This window comes from Hetaerina americana, unplaced genomic scaffold, assembly GCF_022747635.1.
Source record: "Hetaerina americana unplaced genomic scaffold, ioHetAmer1.1.p SCAF_5, whole genome shotgun sequence".
Taxonomy (NCBI): domain Eukaryota; kingdom Metazoa; phylum Arthropoda; class Insecta; order Odonata; family Calopterygidae; genus Hetaerina; species Hetaerina americana.
In genome coordinates, this window is record NW_027287095.1 from 15,968,801 (window position 1) to 15,986,452 (window position 17,652).

The following is a 17,652-nucleotide window of genomic DNA, read 5'->3' on the forward strand; positions in this document are numbered from 1 at the left end:
GCGAAGCGCTCCCAATATGCGAGACTGATGGCTAATGATCAAGAGAATTTTATGTATCGCCAGATGGAGCCGCCGTTTAATTGCGTAATAGGGGGAGTTGAGAGTGTCATTTCATGGTATTTCCTCCAGGGTTTGGGGAATGGAATTTCAGGAGGATTCTACGCAAGGGTTTTCTTAAACTTTTGCAGTGAACGGTTGCCAAGAAAAAATGTAAATAATCCATGCCCACCGAAAATTTCAATGTCCAAATACAAATGATACTGTCGCTCCAGAAATATATATATATATATATATATATATATATATATATATATATATATATATATATATATATATATATATATATATATATATATACGAGTATATGTATGTATTTGGGAAAGTAACTACCCTCCCTACCCTGATGTGTGCATTTCACCCGCCGTCGGGCTTAGTAGTGGGTGAACTCTATATGACATTTGGACGGCACAAACTAACCTAACTTCAAACTTCTAGGTAATTTCAGGGCTATTACCGCAAGCAATGTCACCCGACGAAAGGCGAAAAAATTCGCAGAGAACTTATTAACGCACATCATGTGAAAACTCACAACGGCATATCCCAACTCTGCGGCCCGTGGTCCCGCTTTCACATATTCCTCGCGTCATTCGATTCACTCTGTCGCCTGCTCTTATTCCGAATGAATCGACGATTGGTAATTTCCGAGACCGCCCGTCACGCGCACGCGCAGTACGTCCGTTCACAACGCGGGTTCATCTCGAAGATGAGACGCGAGAAAAGGGGTTGGGCTGGGGATAGGCGACGGCCCCTTGTTGTGTTCTGCTACACTGATCTTATAAATAGGGACGACGGCCGCAGAAGGGGCGGGGCACCCCTTCCTCCCCCCCTCCCGACCGCAGGGGGGGGAGGTGAGTGAGACGGGGGCGGCGTCCTCTCTCTCTGCCTCCGGGGGAGGGGATATTCCGGAAACGGGGGCGGAGGCGCGCGTGTCCAACTTCCCCCCCTTCCTTCTGGGGCGGGAGAGCCTGCCCCCGACTCGCCCCCCCTCCCCCTTCCGTCTGGCAAGAGTGCTCTCTGCGGCTTCGGGCCTCCGCAAGGGTGTAGGTAGGTGGTCGTATCCAAGGGGGTCTCGAGGAGAAGGGGTGGGGGTGACAGGGAGGGATAGAGAGGAGACACGGTCTTTAAATAGAATCCACATTTGTTGTCACCCAGATACATCGCCATTTTATTTTTTAAGCATTTCCCTACGGCGAGAATTCGGGTGTTCGAATTATCCGAATCGCTCTATTATTTTTTAACAGGGCCCCGATCTATTGCCAACAGTTTCGTCAAAGGAGCTGTCTCACCGGATCCGAGTGCCAAGGGAGAAATACGCCGGGAGGGAAAGAGGCAAGAGCACTCGAGAGCACTCAACGCGACGTCGAACAGAGATTTTTGTTGGAAAGCCTTCCGTGCATGACAACATGTTGGAATCTCCGTGTTGCTTTTTCGAAGAGAGCCAATATTTCGTTTTCTCTTTATATTTTTGCTCGTGTGTTTAGCATGTCTCGGAGACTACGACTCTATAGTTTTTTTCTGTGTCATATAATCTTCCGTCTATGGGATAACTAATATACATCCGAAGCCAAATTGAACTTATTCATTTCCATTCTCATGTGTACAAAATCGCAAAAAAACTGCCGGATTGATTGATTGATGGGTAAACCTTCCGGTAGATTCATCTACATCTACCCAATACCTCGCAATCCGCCGAAAGGGCGTGTGGCGGGAGGTGTTAGGGCACCACCCATAATTAAGAAAAATAAAATCTCATGCAAAAGCCACAAATTCATGCAGTCCACAAACAAAACATGGTATACATCCATGCAAAAACCCTTACACCCCACACACTTGCAAACACACAAACTACCAACTAACATGCACATGCACCTACAAATATACCTGATATCTTTGCAATGTTTAATTTGGTTCCGACTTGTATATTAAATGTTTGCAATAGTTATAAAGCGACTTCGTCTGCTCACTATTATGATTTCTAAATTGATTGGGGAAGAGGGTTCATTATGAGGAAGGTCAGGACGATAGCATTCATAGGGTGGCCGAGTGGAGGGTCGAGGAGGTGGTCTGGAGGCGACTAACCTAAAACCTGCTTTTGAACTGGTGTCCGAGGGAGGACGGGGATCGGTAGAGATAGGCAAAGGGGGAGTGAGACAGGGTTGCCGGTTATACCTGGTCCTTTCAACATACGAGGCGTGCCCGCAAATTATCCGACCAGCGTTTTTTTATTATTTTTTTCGTGTGTTGTGCACTACGAATTTGCACACACGAGGGTGGTCAGAAAAGTTCTAACAAAGATACAAGACATTTTTTCTGAAATTTTCTGAGTCGGAAACTTTTCAGACCACCCATGTATATATATATATTTTTCCTTATATATGTTTCTGTATATATGAGTATATATATATATATATATATATATATATATACATAAAAGTTTCCGACTCAGAAAATTATATATAAATTTATAAATAAATATAAAATTATATATAAAAATATATATATATATATATATATGTATATATATATATATATATATATATATATATATATATATATATATATATATATATAAGGATAAGTTAAATCGTATATGTGGAGCACTTAAACTAAAGCAGGCTGAAAACCATGCCTACTTTAAAACTGTTTTAAACGAAAATAAGGAGAGTATAAAGGTTAATAAAATTAGAGTTGCGTCAGGTAAAGAAGCTATAATAAAGAGGAGGGTGTTGGTGACAATGACCTTACCAATGACCGTAAGTAAAGACGCAAGCAAAGACTGTTAGAAACTTTGATATGAAGCGTAGTTTTGCTTGGCTCCGAAGATTAGTTGTTGAGACAAGAGCGTAAATAAATTGGAGGCTTTTCAGATGGCGCGAAGAAGAATGGAGACTAAATAATGGGCTATAAGGAAGGAAAACAAAGAAAGGAGTTCTAGTCATGCCGGGGGAAGAGGAAAGGTTCTAAGAAGCAATTCGAGGAAGGCATATAAAGTGGAAAAGAGGGCATCCGGAGTGTCATTGGAATGTTAGAGACTGTGACGGCGGGGATAACTTTAGGTAAGGCGCACTTAGCATGGGTGACGAGGGGAGGGGAGAACGAATGCTAATTTAGGGAGGAGGGAAGGGTGTGTGGCAGAGGTTGGTCATTGTGGAAAAGGTTAATGGTGAAATCGGTGGAGCGAAACAATGGGGATGAAGGGATTAGACTGGAGGGTTGCGAAGAAAATTTCGTGGTATCCGGAACTTAAATTATCTCGCCCACAGCGTTCGCTTTCTGCGTAAAGCGTTGATATGAAAGAGACAGTGCGGTCATCATGACTGAGCCAACACTCCCACCCTCCACAAAATCAATTTCGACAGCTTTGACGGGAAATGGAGAAGAGCACGCGACGAAATACGAGGGGGTTCGGACACGGGGTTTGGAAGGGGCAACCGGCCCTCCGCCTCCAACACCCACGCCCCTGGATGGTCCACGGCCATGCATTATAGTTTTTGATGACTGTCGAAAACCCTTCCCCGAATTGGTGCGCCACCTATATTTCTCCAATACACGTCACAAGTCGGCCAAGAAATCAAACTTCAAAAAGGGTTTTCGGAGGATCAATGAAATGAAAAAGCCTCTTTTCGGAAGATTTCCCTCCCCCTCTTCCTTTCCCTTCCGGTTCTACTCCTCGACGGACAGACAGGTTGTCCAATCGAAACGAAAATAAACCGCCTTCACTGCATGGAGTGCCAACATACCCGTGCCGTTGTCGGGTGATCGATCCCTTCCCCGCCCTTCCCGACGCATCCACCATCGCGGCGAAACGTTCAAGAAAGAAACAGCTCTCCACCAGCACCTCCATCTGCTTTTTGATTCGCTAATTTCCCAACGAGCGCGTCAACGCATTGTCTATTCGCCCGTTTTGAGCGTCGATTGGATCCGGTCCACATGGGCCTCTGGGGCGCTGTCACGTCCCCCCCCCCACCTTCCTCTCCCCGTGACGTCAGCACGTGGCGGCTCGTCCCTCGCCAAAGGATTCCCCTCATTTTCGCCTTTTTCTTTTCCTTGGCACTCTTTGTCATATTCTCCTTTTTAATTACAAATATCTCAACGCTAAATATTTTCCGAGCCAGCACCTGGTGCTAAAAAATGCCAGAGTATTCCCATTGGAGGAGCAGAAGAGCGCTTTGTAAATTAATACCTAAGACTAGAATGCTTTTCTGACACGTTTTTACGCGTGTGCAAGTAAAAAATATCCCCAAACGTGACAGTGCTTAATAGAAGTATCGCGTCGTTCAATAGGCAAGAAATGTATTCACCGCGTCGTTCGACATTCCAGAAATACCCGACCCAACAAATAAAACACAAAAATTTTGGAAAAAAATGTATTTATTTCTCAACATGATCTCCTTTCAATTCTATACACTTTTCCCAGCGATGTTCAATAAGTTCGATACCCTTTTTGTTATAAGAACTGTCTTGATCCTCAAAATAGCCATTAACTGCCGACATTACTTCTTCACGGTTGGAAAATCTTTGACCACTATTTTTTTCAAGTTCGCGAAAAGAAAATAATCGGAGGGGCTAAATCTAAACTACTAAACAACGTAGCGTCTTCAAACTTGAAACATATGCTTTAAAGATAGCATACTTTCTAGTACAGTGATATTTTTCAAACGACTACCGTCATCTCTAGGTCGAGCCGGGTACTTCTGGGCCTTCCAATATATACATGCTATCACGTCTCGTGCTCCATTGCCCTCCTATACCCGAATTGACCTTCACTTACTCAGGGAAACGTTTGCCCCAGTAATCCCAATCTACACTTGAAAATTCTTGGAACAACTCTTGTGTGGTATTTGATTTAAGAACCTGATCCTCACGTACCCCCTTGTGTCTTCCCCTTCTTTGGACGGGTTTCAAAACTGACTTAACGAAGTCTTCTGACCTAACATCTATCTCCCTCATAAACACAACGAATGCGTCCAAAAATACTCTTCCTTCCTTTTCCCTATAATCCTGCGTCATTCTTCGGGGATATAATTTATGTATACATTCAGCCCATTCCCGTATTCGTTTCAGAGGGTCTAAATGTGGTTGGCGTCCGTGGATATCAACCTTTCCCCGTCATCGGACAGGGTTTGAAGTGAGATCCAAGCTAAAAAATATGTGGGCTGTTGATTTCCGCCGTTGGCGCAAACAATAATAAAAGCAATTTCACACTTAAACCATTCTGAACACACCACTTAATTCCCCTACTATCCATTCCTCTTGTACCCTCGTCAATTTCTCCTTCGGTGGGTGAAATAGCTACCCAATGCCACTTCTTGGCTAAAGAATCAGGGCAAGTGGTTGCATAAACCACCCCGCAGATTTCACTGAAATTTATGTTTCCTCGATAACGCAAGTGGTTAGAGCAAAATCCGAGGTTCCACCTTCCCCACCACTCCTGTGTTCGTCTTGTATATGTGTTCCTATTCCTTTTCCTTATATCTGTATCCATGTGAATGAATATGTTTTCGCCATGTGGCGGGTTTACGTGTTTGAATGTGCGAGTGTGGATGTTTGTGTATGCGTAAGTATATATGTAGTGTGTGTATGTATGATGATACAGAATCACTCACGAGAGCAATATAATATTAGAAGAAAGCCTCAGAGAAGGCCGGAAGCTTAAACTTTCTGAAATGTTTTCAGAAAGCCCGGGTTTGAGCGTAATATAGATTAAACATATTAAGATAGATATTCAAATCTTTATCCCACGTATAAAAATAATATTTATTGCCATGTTTCCCGCAGGATAGCGTAATCGGGTCTTGGAAAATACCGTTTAATTGTCGGTTAAATCTGTTCATTTTACGTAATAATCTATGGTTTTTAGTTAAGGCATGTGGAAAGAAATTGTCTCCTTCAATATTTTCCGCGCATTATGTTAGCCCTTCAATGGCGCAACTCGGGAAAATTTCTTGGAAAATGAATCATTAACAAAAGAATGACAATATTCCTCCATTGGAGCAATGTAATTTTTAAACGAGGTATCAGCCAAAGCGAATTAAATGAGTTGTGTAGTCAAAATTTTGGACCTTCGGATGAAAAATCTACAGTAAAAGTGGATGAACCTATGGCTAACGGCGAAAATAGGGGTAACCCCTTCGGGTAGTGGATAAAGTAGACAAAGAGCCACCCCTCGATTAGTGGGAAATGGTTACGTGTGACAGCGTTTGAAAATGAACAGAAAGGCAGTCCCTCTTTTCAGGAAGGAACGGGAGAAACTAAGATTGAAGCACCATCGGGTTCATTGGTGACGCAGTAGGGAGAATTATTAATTAGTTATTTTATCACCCTGCAAGCCACAGCTAGGGCGTGTGGCAGGGAGCGATGGCAGACAGTGCGTGAATACGCACAAGACTAATTTTGACCCGAATATGACCTTACCGCAGTCGGACAATGTTATTCTGATCCCTTATTGTTCGTGGAAAAAATTACATATTAAATCTATCTTTTCTAGACTTAATCTCTCTAATGTCATTGACGTGTTCTCGCCTACCATAGTATGATGGGGCTAATAATACATTTCCAACATCACTGCTAAAGAGACGTCCTTCCAATTTATGCTAGAACTTCAATCTGTAATTAAACTTCGCTTCGTGAGCGAATTCCAGCCTAGCTCCTCTAATATTTTGGATATGCTACTAAGTTTATCAAAGCAACGTTTTGTAAATCTACGAGTAGCTCCTCTACGCTGCACAAATCCTATTCGACTATCAATCCAATTTCGTGAGGATCCAATATACTAGAAGCATATTCTAAATGAGGCCTAACCAGCGAAAGATAACATTTCTCTTTGACGTTTTCATCACATTTACCAAGTACTCTTATGATAAAACTTAATTTTTTGTTTGCTTGTCCACATATTCCCTTGTATGTGTGACACCCAGGAGAGGTTGTGAGTGTGGGTAACGCCTAGGTACGAGGGCGGTTCAATAAGTACCCGTGTTAGAAATAGAGATACCATTTTGTCAAAAACATGTTTTATATTTTTCAACACAGTCCCCTTTTAGAAAGATACACTTCTCCCAACGTTGCGGCCACTTTTTTAACCCCTCCAAAAAATAGGATTTGTGGAACTCTCCAAAATACGCCTCTGTCTCGGAGATAACTTCCTCGTTTGAGCTATTTTTTTCCCGCGAGCCATTTCTTCATGTTAGGGAATAAGAAAAAGTCGCAGGGAGCCAGATCGGGTGAATATGGGGGGTGCGGCAGCAATTTAAAACGTACTTTATGTAGTTTGGCGGCGACAACTCCTCATCAGCTTGTTGTCCACCGTGAGCAATCGCGGCACCCATCGGGCCGACAATTTTTTCATCGCCAACTTATCATGTAAAATATTAATTGCCGTTCCGGTCGACACACCCACGGCCTCTGCTACTTCGAGCACTTTCGTTCGTCGATCAGCGAGAATCATGGCGTGGACTTTTTGAATGATTTCCTCGGTAACCACGTCTGCCGGGCGTCCTGGTCGCTCCTCATCAAAAACAGATATTCGCCCACGTTTAAATTCGTTGAACCAATATCTAACTGTGTTCGTAGATAGCGTAGTGTCCCCATAACCAGCATCCAACTTTGCTTTTATCTCCTCGCATTTATTCCCATCCAAAAACCAAAAAGCGAATTATCGAACGATACTGCTCTTTTTCCATCTTTGCGAATATCACGAAACACGTCTTACTCAAATGGCTGCCAAATCCAAACTAACCTTTAAATCAGTCGCAAATTTTTTTCACCGTCGTTTGATAGATGGCAGCACACGATGAAAACATAAATTTCGGTAACCTACAGGTACGACCCAGCGAGGCGACGACTCGGAAAGGTATCATTATTGTCTCTCGAGTCGACCCTTCTCATGACAAAGACAATTATGTTTGAGCGGGGTGCTTGCACCCGCACCTTTCTGGTGGATTGCGGGATATTTGATAATATGGACTTGATGAAGTGACGAGAGCCATGAGCGAAGACCGTCATTAATGACCTGCCCTCCCTTCTCCCAGGCAACTCCCCACCCGCCCATCAACCTCCACACATCTACCGCCTGCCTTTCCGATTCAAGCACCACAAGCAGTGCATTAGTCCTTTAAAATGTAAGAACGCTATTTTAGAAACAGCCAAGAGGCGGTTCCGCGAAGTCGCGCCGGAAACCATTTCTTACACTCCTCGCGAGCAGAGCCACCCGCTTCAATGGACGGCTCTTCTCCCCGACGAGACGTCACACGATTGGGCGAAAGGCGGGCCGAGTCATGCGTGAGGTCAATATCGCCCAATATTTTTTAAGAAGAGTCTAACATAGCTTACGGCAGCGGTATAGCTAGGTTTGTCGGGGTGGGCCTTAAAAGAATAATTGGCAACACCTGCTAAGTTTCGGAGGCCTCCTGAAAGACCATTTGGCAAGGCGAATTGAAAAAAAAACTGAGTATCATTTTATCTGTAAGTACTCGTAGAACTTGGAAGACACGACCTATTTAAGCAATATTGCTTTCCCATTAAGAATTAATTTCTTTCAATAGACATGTATTCACAAGATCAAAAAAATAAGGTGCTCTCTAGCCTGCGGTCCTCCAAATTACAGGGTAGTCCTACGAAATTCGGGGTCTATGAGTCCCCTAATTAAACCCATCATTGTGGGTAACACTCAAAGTTAGATCTAAATTGAAAAACTCTTGAGCTTTACAGAAATACCGTTGAGCCAGCATAGGTCGCACAGCATGCCCACCATTAACACATTCTCATTCTTCCGTAGTTTTCGACACGCTTGTACACGTTCACCGTCTCTTCCGCCTCATTCTGGAAGGGTATGGAATGGAACAATAGAATATGTGAATGATTTTTGTGGAGGGCTTTTATCAGATACTCATTCCAACCAGCCAACACGGGAGAACAATATTCTGCGACCTCAGGACTGATTCATTTCGAGCGACCCGAAGATTTCTGAAGTATGATATGCCCTTTGATTTGAGTAGTAACGAGGGTCCATACACGACAGTGGCGTGGCACAGCCTTTGTCCACAATTGGAACGTGCCAAAGACATTTTCCACACTTGTGGACGCATTGGGAAAGCTTTTAGCTTATAAAGGCATTACTTGTTTCATTTAACTTCCTAAATTTCCTCAATCTACCACCCTTCACCCAAAACTAAATAAACTAATTACACTCTTCGCGCAACAAATAAAATGCAAATAAATAAGAAAGGGGAAGAAAACTCCAATGGCCGTAAAACCAAGGCAAGGCGAACGGAGTTCGCCTTGCCTTGTTCTTAAGAAGGTTGAAAACACCTCCAACACAAGGTTGAAAGTCTTCAACCTTGTGTTGGAGGTGTTTTCCCTTCGGTTCGCTGAAAGGGCCACTTTGTGGCCGAAACACGCGTGTTCGACGCATTTCCTGGTTGCTCTTTACCTGTGTCCAGATTCTCCCAGAAGTTGGGCCCTTTTGAGTGTGTGTTTCTTGAGTGCTTGTGTGTGTGATTGGTCTGTACCAGTCACAAAGCGTGTGCTTGAGAATATCCTGGAATCTTGAACGGGGTCTACTCTACAGCCTCGTGAAGGATTCCATCTCCATCTGAAATTCTTTAACAGGGTCTCACAGCCTCGTGAAGGATTTCAGTCAGGATAGTGTGCGTGTGGCTGTGTGTTGGTCCCTGACGCGGATTAATTTCCCGTAAACCACCACAGAGGGTATTCTGGTCGAGAGGTTGTGGTTGGTCCCTGACGTGATTCCCGTCACACCAACACAACAATTGGTCTGACGAGAGATTGGCAACTAATTTTTACGGCCATTGGAGTTTTCTTCCCCTTTCTTATTTAATTGAGAGGCCGTAGAGCTCATTATTTCTTGCTCCAACTAAAATGCAAGAAAAGCAAAACCTCTTGGGAAAAGAAGCAAGCTGGTCCTGGCTCACGTGAACTCCCTCACCTTATACCCCCCAACCCTACCTGAATTACTGACCCAATTAACCTTAACCCAAACACACCCACCGAATACCAACCACCTTCCGAACTATCCCAACTTGTTAAATATATATATATATATATATATATATATATAACAAGTTAAAAATAATAATAATAAGAAATAAAATAATAATAAGAAAAAAATCATTCACAAATACTACTTCTTTGACAACATAAAAAAATAAAAATAATCAACATATTAAATAAAATTTAATTTAAAAAACACTCCATTTAAAGCAAATTCCTAAGAATCAAGACCACCGAATCCCATCCACTTACACTTCTAAATACACTCCATGCCTCTAGTGGAACCTGGTTCCGAAGGAATAGTAAAAGGAACGCTAACTTCGCTCTGGCTTTGATTTACTATGCTGCACAAAGCAGTAGGTCAATACAGTAAATGTACGAAGGGAAAGAAATTTTAACTAAATTTAAAAACAAAAAATATGTTAATTGTCTCAATGCCAAACACAAATCACGAAAGGACCTCTCGAGGATATCTTCTAATTTGAAAGACATCAACATCAACGGTCGCGGGAGGGCCTGGCGGTTTGTGCCCCCTCTGCCCTAAGACACGAAGTCTAATGAACCGAGTCGACTCGGATTCAGGAATCGATCGAGGAAGTACATGAAAGCCGTAGATCGAGACGAATGTCGCACCCTGCCGAAGAGGGGCAGCACTCACCGATGGTGGTGATGACGATGATGGAGTAGAAGAGGGCCCCGGCGAAGGTCCACTGGATTGAGTTGAGGTCCTCGGAGCCGTCCCAACCGTCCCTCTTCATGGCCAGCAGCAGCTCCGCCTCGAAGGACCGCAACCGGTCCACCACGGCCGACGTCCAGTTCTCCCGATGCAGCACGAGCGTGTTGCGCGTCAGGCGCCAGAGGTCATCCGTCACGTTGTCTCGGACGCGCGATATCCCGCGCTTAACCTGCGACAGGCGAGGGAGGAAGGGTGAGTGAGAATGGTCACGCTTCGGCTTGGGTCGGCAATTATTTTCATAAACAAACTCGCCGACAACGCTGAACCTAACAGAGTTCGATTGCCCGGGTGGGGAACGAAGAAGCCAGGGGGAACGAGGAAAAGTATTGGAAAATTAGTATGCACTCATCAAACGTGGAGTTACAACCAAACTATTAAGCTTCAGGAATACATTAAAACATTAGCAAAGTTATCGAATAGCTGAGTGTAAAGCGAGCGTGCTCTAAGTACAAGGTCTGTCCCAAAAGTAGTAGGACTGAGTCGATTAAAAAATATTTTTTGCCAGAATTGATACATTAATTCAAAATTATTAGAAATATCGCCCTTAGGGATTAGGGATGCGAAGTTCATAAGAAACCCTCCGAACATTTAACCTGCGATCCCTGTCCAACAAAGCATTAACTCTTGCAAGATTTTCTACATTTTTTGAGGTCGAAGGGCGATCTGAACGTTCGGCGTCTTCGATATCTTCTCTACCCCCCCCCCCCCCCCAAAACTACTTACGCCACTCGAAAACACCCAATTTACCCATGGCGTTAAAACCATAAGCTGCCTTGACCATGTGATGAGTCTCTTTCACGGTTTTCACGCAAAATTTGATGGCACAGCGCTGCTACAATAAGCGGTTCATGACAGAGGGTAACGAGGTCACGTTATGGAGGTATCGCAAACGAACGATCCGCACTCCGCAAAGGCTGGGAGCTAACTGCCTCCGGCCTCCAGCCTTTCCTTAGACTCCCTTCCTTGGAGCCCAGGCAGAGAAACCGCCGCCCGTCCGTCCGTCTATCCGGGAAAAAATAAGTCATACTACTTTTGGGACAGACCTTGTAAAGAGTAAACTTGGAAAACTCGTCCTTCGCAATGAGAGCCATGCGCCACCCTCGATGGCGCTCGGGCAGACAGAATCACGCACACAGCCAGGAACTGACGAAGAGGTCACGTGGTGTGGACCTCAGGAGTCCCTGGCTAGGAAGGGGTATTCCCTATCGCGGGCGGAGTGATCTCCGAGTCAGTCAGCTGCGATTTGAGTGTTTTCAGCGCTCTCACACCGCGAGGCAATATCTCGCTCGCCCTTGTAAGGTAAAGTTGAGGGCCATTCTGCGTCATTCGTCACACAACTATGTGAGGGCGAGGTTCAGGGGGGCCTATGTGAGGGCGAGGTTCAGGGGGGCGAGCTGCAAGGGGTGAATGAATTGCATTTTGGGCCGAATTCGTTTTCTTTCGTCATCAGCTCTCTTGTTCATCTGTAACCCACTTTAACTCTTTGTTTTCTCTCAGTAATAAATGCCCAAGGGGAATCGAGATGAGACGGTTGCTAACGTACTGGATCCCCACCCAGAGGGTCCGGGTTCAAATCCTGGCGGAGTCCAATATTTTTCAATGGTATCTCGATCCTTACTTGAGGTGCTTTGTGGAGGGCACTATGAGTGAGTACGCCGTCCGTCAGATGGGACGTTAAACTGCGGACCCCTTGGAACCTTTCGTCAAGAGTAGGCTAATGCCGACGCCGGGTTTCTCTCCACCCTTCATCCTTTCCTGCCCATCCCTTACGGGGCAAATGACCTCAGCTTTCGGTCTGCTGCTCTAAATACTACTACTACAAATGTCTAATTTGTTTTTCTCATTTCCAACCCCATTTTTCTGATCTTATCAATCAATATATCATGATTAAACATATCGAATGCTTCAACCAAGTCCATCACAAGAGCATCTACTTGCTTCTTACGGTTGTGAGCATCGACTTGATCCTGAGTAATCGCAATCATTTGGGTGTCAACCACTTTTAAACCCACGCTGACAGGGACTCATTGAGTCTTCGCAATGGAGTATTTCGAGCTGTGTTTATGTAATGCGTTAGTATCTTTAGAAAAATTTTAAAGTAACACTATTCAGGCTTATTGGCCTATTATTCTCTAACACCCCCCTGCTTCCAATTTTAAAAATTGGAGCGACTGTAGATTGCCGCCTGGGATATCTATGTTATTTGTGTGCCAGTGTTTAATGGATCAGGCTCACGTTCATAATTCTAAACTAGGTGGTACTCCGAGATCAGTGATATAGCTAGATGGCGTGCATACCACCGGTTGGCATGAAGCGAGGCTAACGTGACACGGGGAAAAAAGAGGCGGTACTTGAAAACTGTGCATCGCCGCAATCATCGAATCTGTTCAGAGGAAAAATAACAATATACGTGGTCTGCGCAATAAATGCGCGAACTGGTGCATTCTAGCGGTAACGCGTGACGCGGACTCTTGCCCCACCCACTAGCGGCGCTAGTTGCCTGAGACCCAATGAGCCGTCTGTACTTGGCGGATCGTCGAGCAGTGCGTATCGTGTCAGTTATACTAGTTTCTGTTGTCCTTGTTTAATGCATAAATGTGATGAGGGTACATGACTGAGGAGATGTGGACACGCTAAAGCAAGAAACGACAAGAAAACTAAAAAGTCTAACTGCCGAGGACTACCAAAGGCGCTTTAAACAGTGGAAAAGAAGATGGAATAAGTGCAAAGCAACAAATGGAGAGTACTATGAAGGGGACAAAATCAATTTAAAAAGGTTTTTATGGCCTCAGGTCGCGTATTTATTGGACAGACCTCGTAGGGAACACACACATAACTCAAAATGCCATGACAAATTGCCATATATTGCATTAATTTTAATATTGGTGAGGCCTGTACTCTCTTTTGAGCGATTGTGTCGTCTTCTCACAGGCGTTATTTTCACACATACCGTCCTGGTAGGCATTTGCTAGACATCATATCGATTCGAGAGACTAGGCCTTAGTGCGAGGAGAGCTCGCCAACCAAAACAACATTTGGGTTGATTAATAAGGTTAAGTATATCCCTTGACAACAATTTCTGCAGTTTTTATACAATGTCCTTGCCTGTGTCAAAGAGACTTGAGGCAGACATAAAAGTGGGGGGTTATCATCGGTTATTATTTGTCCACCAGAAGCCTCGTTTACATCGATAAAAATTACTTTGGATAAAATGTCAATGTTTTACACGATTTTTTTACAGACCTAATTGACATGGTTTTCAAAATTGAGGGAAAATCAACTACCACCAACAAACATTTGACCTTCTAGTTCTACCCTATGGGAATGTTTATTCAAAACCTCTTCCTTCTTCATATTTGAATTTGCACCAGCAACACCGTAGGTGTCATGTACCTGTCTTAAAACCTAATAATGGTGAAGGTGAAAGGTCGACTTCGACTTAACTGACTGCGATCGAGGCGAATCCACACCGAAAGTCAATAAAGAGAAGATTCGCCTTTGAAGTCGTCTTCCTGGCCGGCCAAGTCGGCGGGGGGTGCCACAGGGTCTGCCTTTGGAGATCAATCCTCTTCCTTGTTATTTCTAATTCCGTCCCGAAGACAAGACTGACGAAAATAAATCGAATTCACTTTTTTGTTCATGAATCCATCCATGCATTACATTTCAGAAGATTCATTCGGGAGATGAGGAAAACTTCGGAAACACTCGTATTATGCAAACATCTGGTTTGTCAAATAATACGGTTTTCCGAAATGCATGCATAAGCGATAGCCATCCTCTCAGAAATGATTCCTTCAGCGAACTACAACAATCCCCGGCGACTTCCAACTCCACCAATTACAAAGATTCTAATAGCACCGTCGTTCTTTTTTTTTGCTTCCGACTGTTTTCAAGTAAGTTTTTCTTGGTACTAGATGGGAAACGTGCCAATATGTATCACTCTTTCTAGTCTCCGCATCTCCATGCAATACACAGAAGTGCGAATAAATTCATCAGGCAAATATCATAAAATTTATTGAAACTGCTTATGCAGTAAACTAAAGAGATCAACCCGCATTACAAAAACATTCCATCTTCCCAAATACCGCACGGCTATATATGAAAAGTCATGCAGTATTTCATCCTGTAAACTATGGAACTGTTTGCCTAATAAAGTAAAATTATCCAGGAGCACATCCCAATTCAACAGGAAAATGTTTGAATATCTGTCTACCACACTACCAAAATGACCTTATTACAGTTCTATCAAGCTAAATATTTAACTATTGTTCTTTGTATTTGTATGTATGTATTGTACTATATGTTTCGTTCAAATGATGTTAAATTGTGTTTTGTGACTGGTTTAATTACCTTATTCTATGCATTATGTAAACCTGTTTCACTCCATAGGTTTCAAAACCTCATGTAACATGTATTCTGCTCCAAGGGACTTTGCTCCCAGAGCAATAAAAATTTTTTGTTATTATTATTAAACTTATGCGGTAAAATTTTACCTGCACACGTTTGACTCCTATTCCATCGCGTGCTCAGCGGATGAAGGGAAGCGGCATAATTGCTTCCGATCCCTTACATGAAGGAAACCTTCCGACTCCTCTACGTGCGTAAGTCACGTGCCACGCATTCGCAAGCTAACGCTTCTGAGGAACCACTTCCGCCACTTGCCTCCAGATTGGCGCGCCCTCTTGACTGATAGCAAGAGGTGACTGACACCAGAGGACTACCGTGAAAATGGGAAATCTTACATACGCGGGTCATGCAAATCGAAGAAATAATGGCGAAGAAAACTCGGTATCTATCCGAGACAGTAGAGAGAGGCCATAGAGATTTGTAAATACTTCACCTACGCCTATGAACTAACTACACCTACACAGTACTCCGCAAACCGCCGCAAGGGCATGTGGCGGGGGTGTTAGGTCACCACCCGTAAACTAGAATAAAATCACAAGAAAAAACAAGTCATGCTACCTCTGTAATATTAATAACAGGATACGTACATTCAAATCATGCCTTAGAACTGTTAAAAAGATGGGTATATTAGGAAAGAACATGCAGGATATCGAAAAAAATAGATACACCGCCAATTCTACTGATCTCCAATGCGATTGCTGTCATGTCTATTTTGATCTCTAATGGCACGAGGGAAAAAGCATGCTTTAATTCGATCCGTTCTTCTATCTATCTATCGCCCTGATTTCACGTACGTGATATGATCTACCATAGTAAGTGGAGGCCTGTAATATGTCCTTAACATCCTCAGATAACTAACCTGCCTCAAATTAACACAGTACATTTAACCTGTGTAACTATGTCCGGAGACGATAGCTAACTCTAGACGATAGATACGAGGAGTGTTCCAAAAAAATTTTCCGCGCCGCTCCTATTGGTCGGAGTGGGATCGAGTCATTTGGAGTAGGCGTGAGGGACGCTAAGCTTTGCCTCAACACCGGCCTTAGTGCTCTCTAAGCAATGGAGGCGGCAGGAAATCAGTTATTGTAAACCTCTGCGCACCGATCGTGTCACGAAAGACCAACTGAGTGGAAATTTCAAGTGAACTTTTGCAACGTACTGAAAATGAACCTGATTATTTGGACGTCGTTATCACTGGTGATGAAACCAGGGTTTTTGAATACGACACAGAAAAAAAAACGCCTAACCTCCCAGTGGCACACCGACCACTACCAAAGGCCCAAAAAGGCTAGAATGAGCAAACCAAAAGTGAAAACAATGCTCATTGTGTTTTTCGACAGTAAAGGAGTGGTCTATAAGGAGTTTTTTCCTCAAGGACAGACAGTTAACGCTGCCTACAACGTGGATGTGCTAGGAATACTCCGAAAAAGGGTCATCAGGACGAGAAAAGATATCTCCATCACGGCAACTCCATCACGACAACGCGCCTTGCCACAACTCGCTACGAGTCCGTGAGTTCCGGGCCAAACACCAGGTGCCAACGCTACCCAACCCCCCGCCCCCAACAGTCCTGACGTCGCCCCAGCAGGCTTCTTTTGGCTCCCTCGGATTTAGGCAGCCCTGAAAGGAACCCGCTTTTCGTCCATAGAAGAGATCAAATCAGCCGTGACGAAGACCTTGCGAGAGGTCCCAGAAGACGCCTCCAAGGCGCGTACTGGTCATGGCAGAGTCGCTGGAAAAACTATGTAGAGGCCCAAAGACAGTACTTTGAAGAACTCTAAGTGTTTGTGCAAATCTGTTCAATAAATTACTTTAAAAAAATAAAAGCATTACTTTTGGAACGTACCCTGTAGAATGAGAGAGAGAGAGACGTCACAGAAAACCGCGCATGAACTACTGTAAAAGGTTTTGTAATACCAAAATATTCACCGATATTTTGACAGAAGCCACATTACACAAAATATTTCCTTAGCATTCACACGGATTCGCAAACCATGGGCACCTACAACCATGACGTGGTGGAAGGGCTTTTGCGTTCCGATGACCCCTAGAGCTATGCTGGCGGGAGCAATGATAATATTTCCAGGTAGGACCGCCAATAGGTCGATGGGTAGGAGCCAGACGAACGGTAGTCCGCGCAGCGACAGTCTGTTCCTCAGTGAGGCGGCTGCAAAGGCGTCTGGTCCCAGTGGAGTCTCACCGATTTTTAAGCGATAAGTGATACCGCGTGACTAACACTAATGAGGGAGGCACCGTGAACTACTTTCATAATTCCCAGTGACACAAATGTGAACGGAAACTCGACCTTGAAAACAGCTGTGAACTCTACCAAAGCCTGAGTGAGCAAAATAAAAATTTTCTCTGAATTATACAAAAGTTCCCTGGTGCAAAATATTTCTGAAGGATTCTTTGAAAAACAATTCCCATGAATGGGTTTGCAT

At 43.9% G+C, this 17,652-nt stretch overlaps 1 protein-coding gene across 1 annotated transcript in view; it reads right to left on the reverse strand.

The window, feature by feature from the left end:
• LOC139693530 (uncharacterized) overlaps positions 1 to 17,652 on the reverse strand; it is a 171,915-nt gene that overhangs the window by 142,942 nt on the left and 11,321 nt on the right. The window contains 1 exon segment of the mRNA XM_071591725.1: positions 10,727 to 10,973. Within this exon segment, the coding sequence (XP_071447826.1) occupies positions 10,727 to 10,973 (247 nt within the window).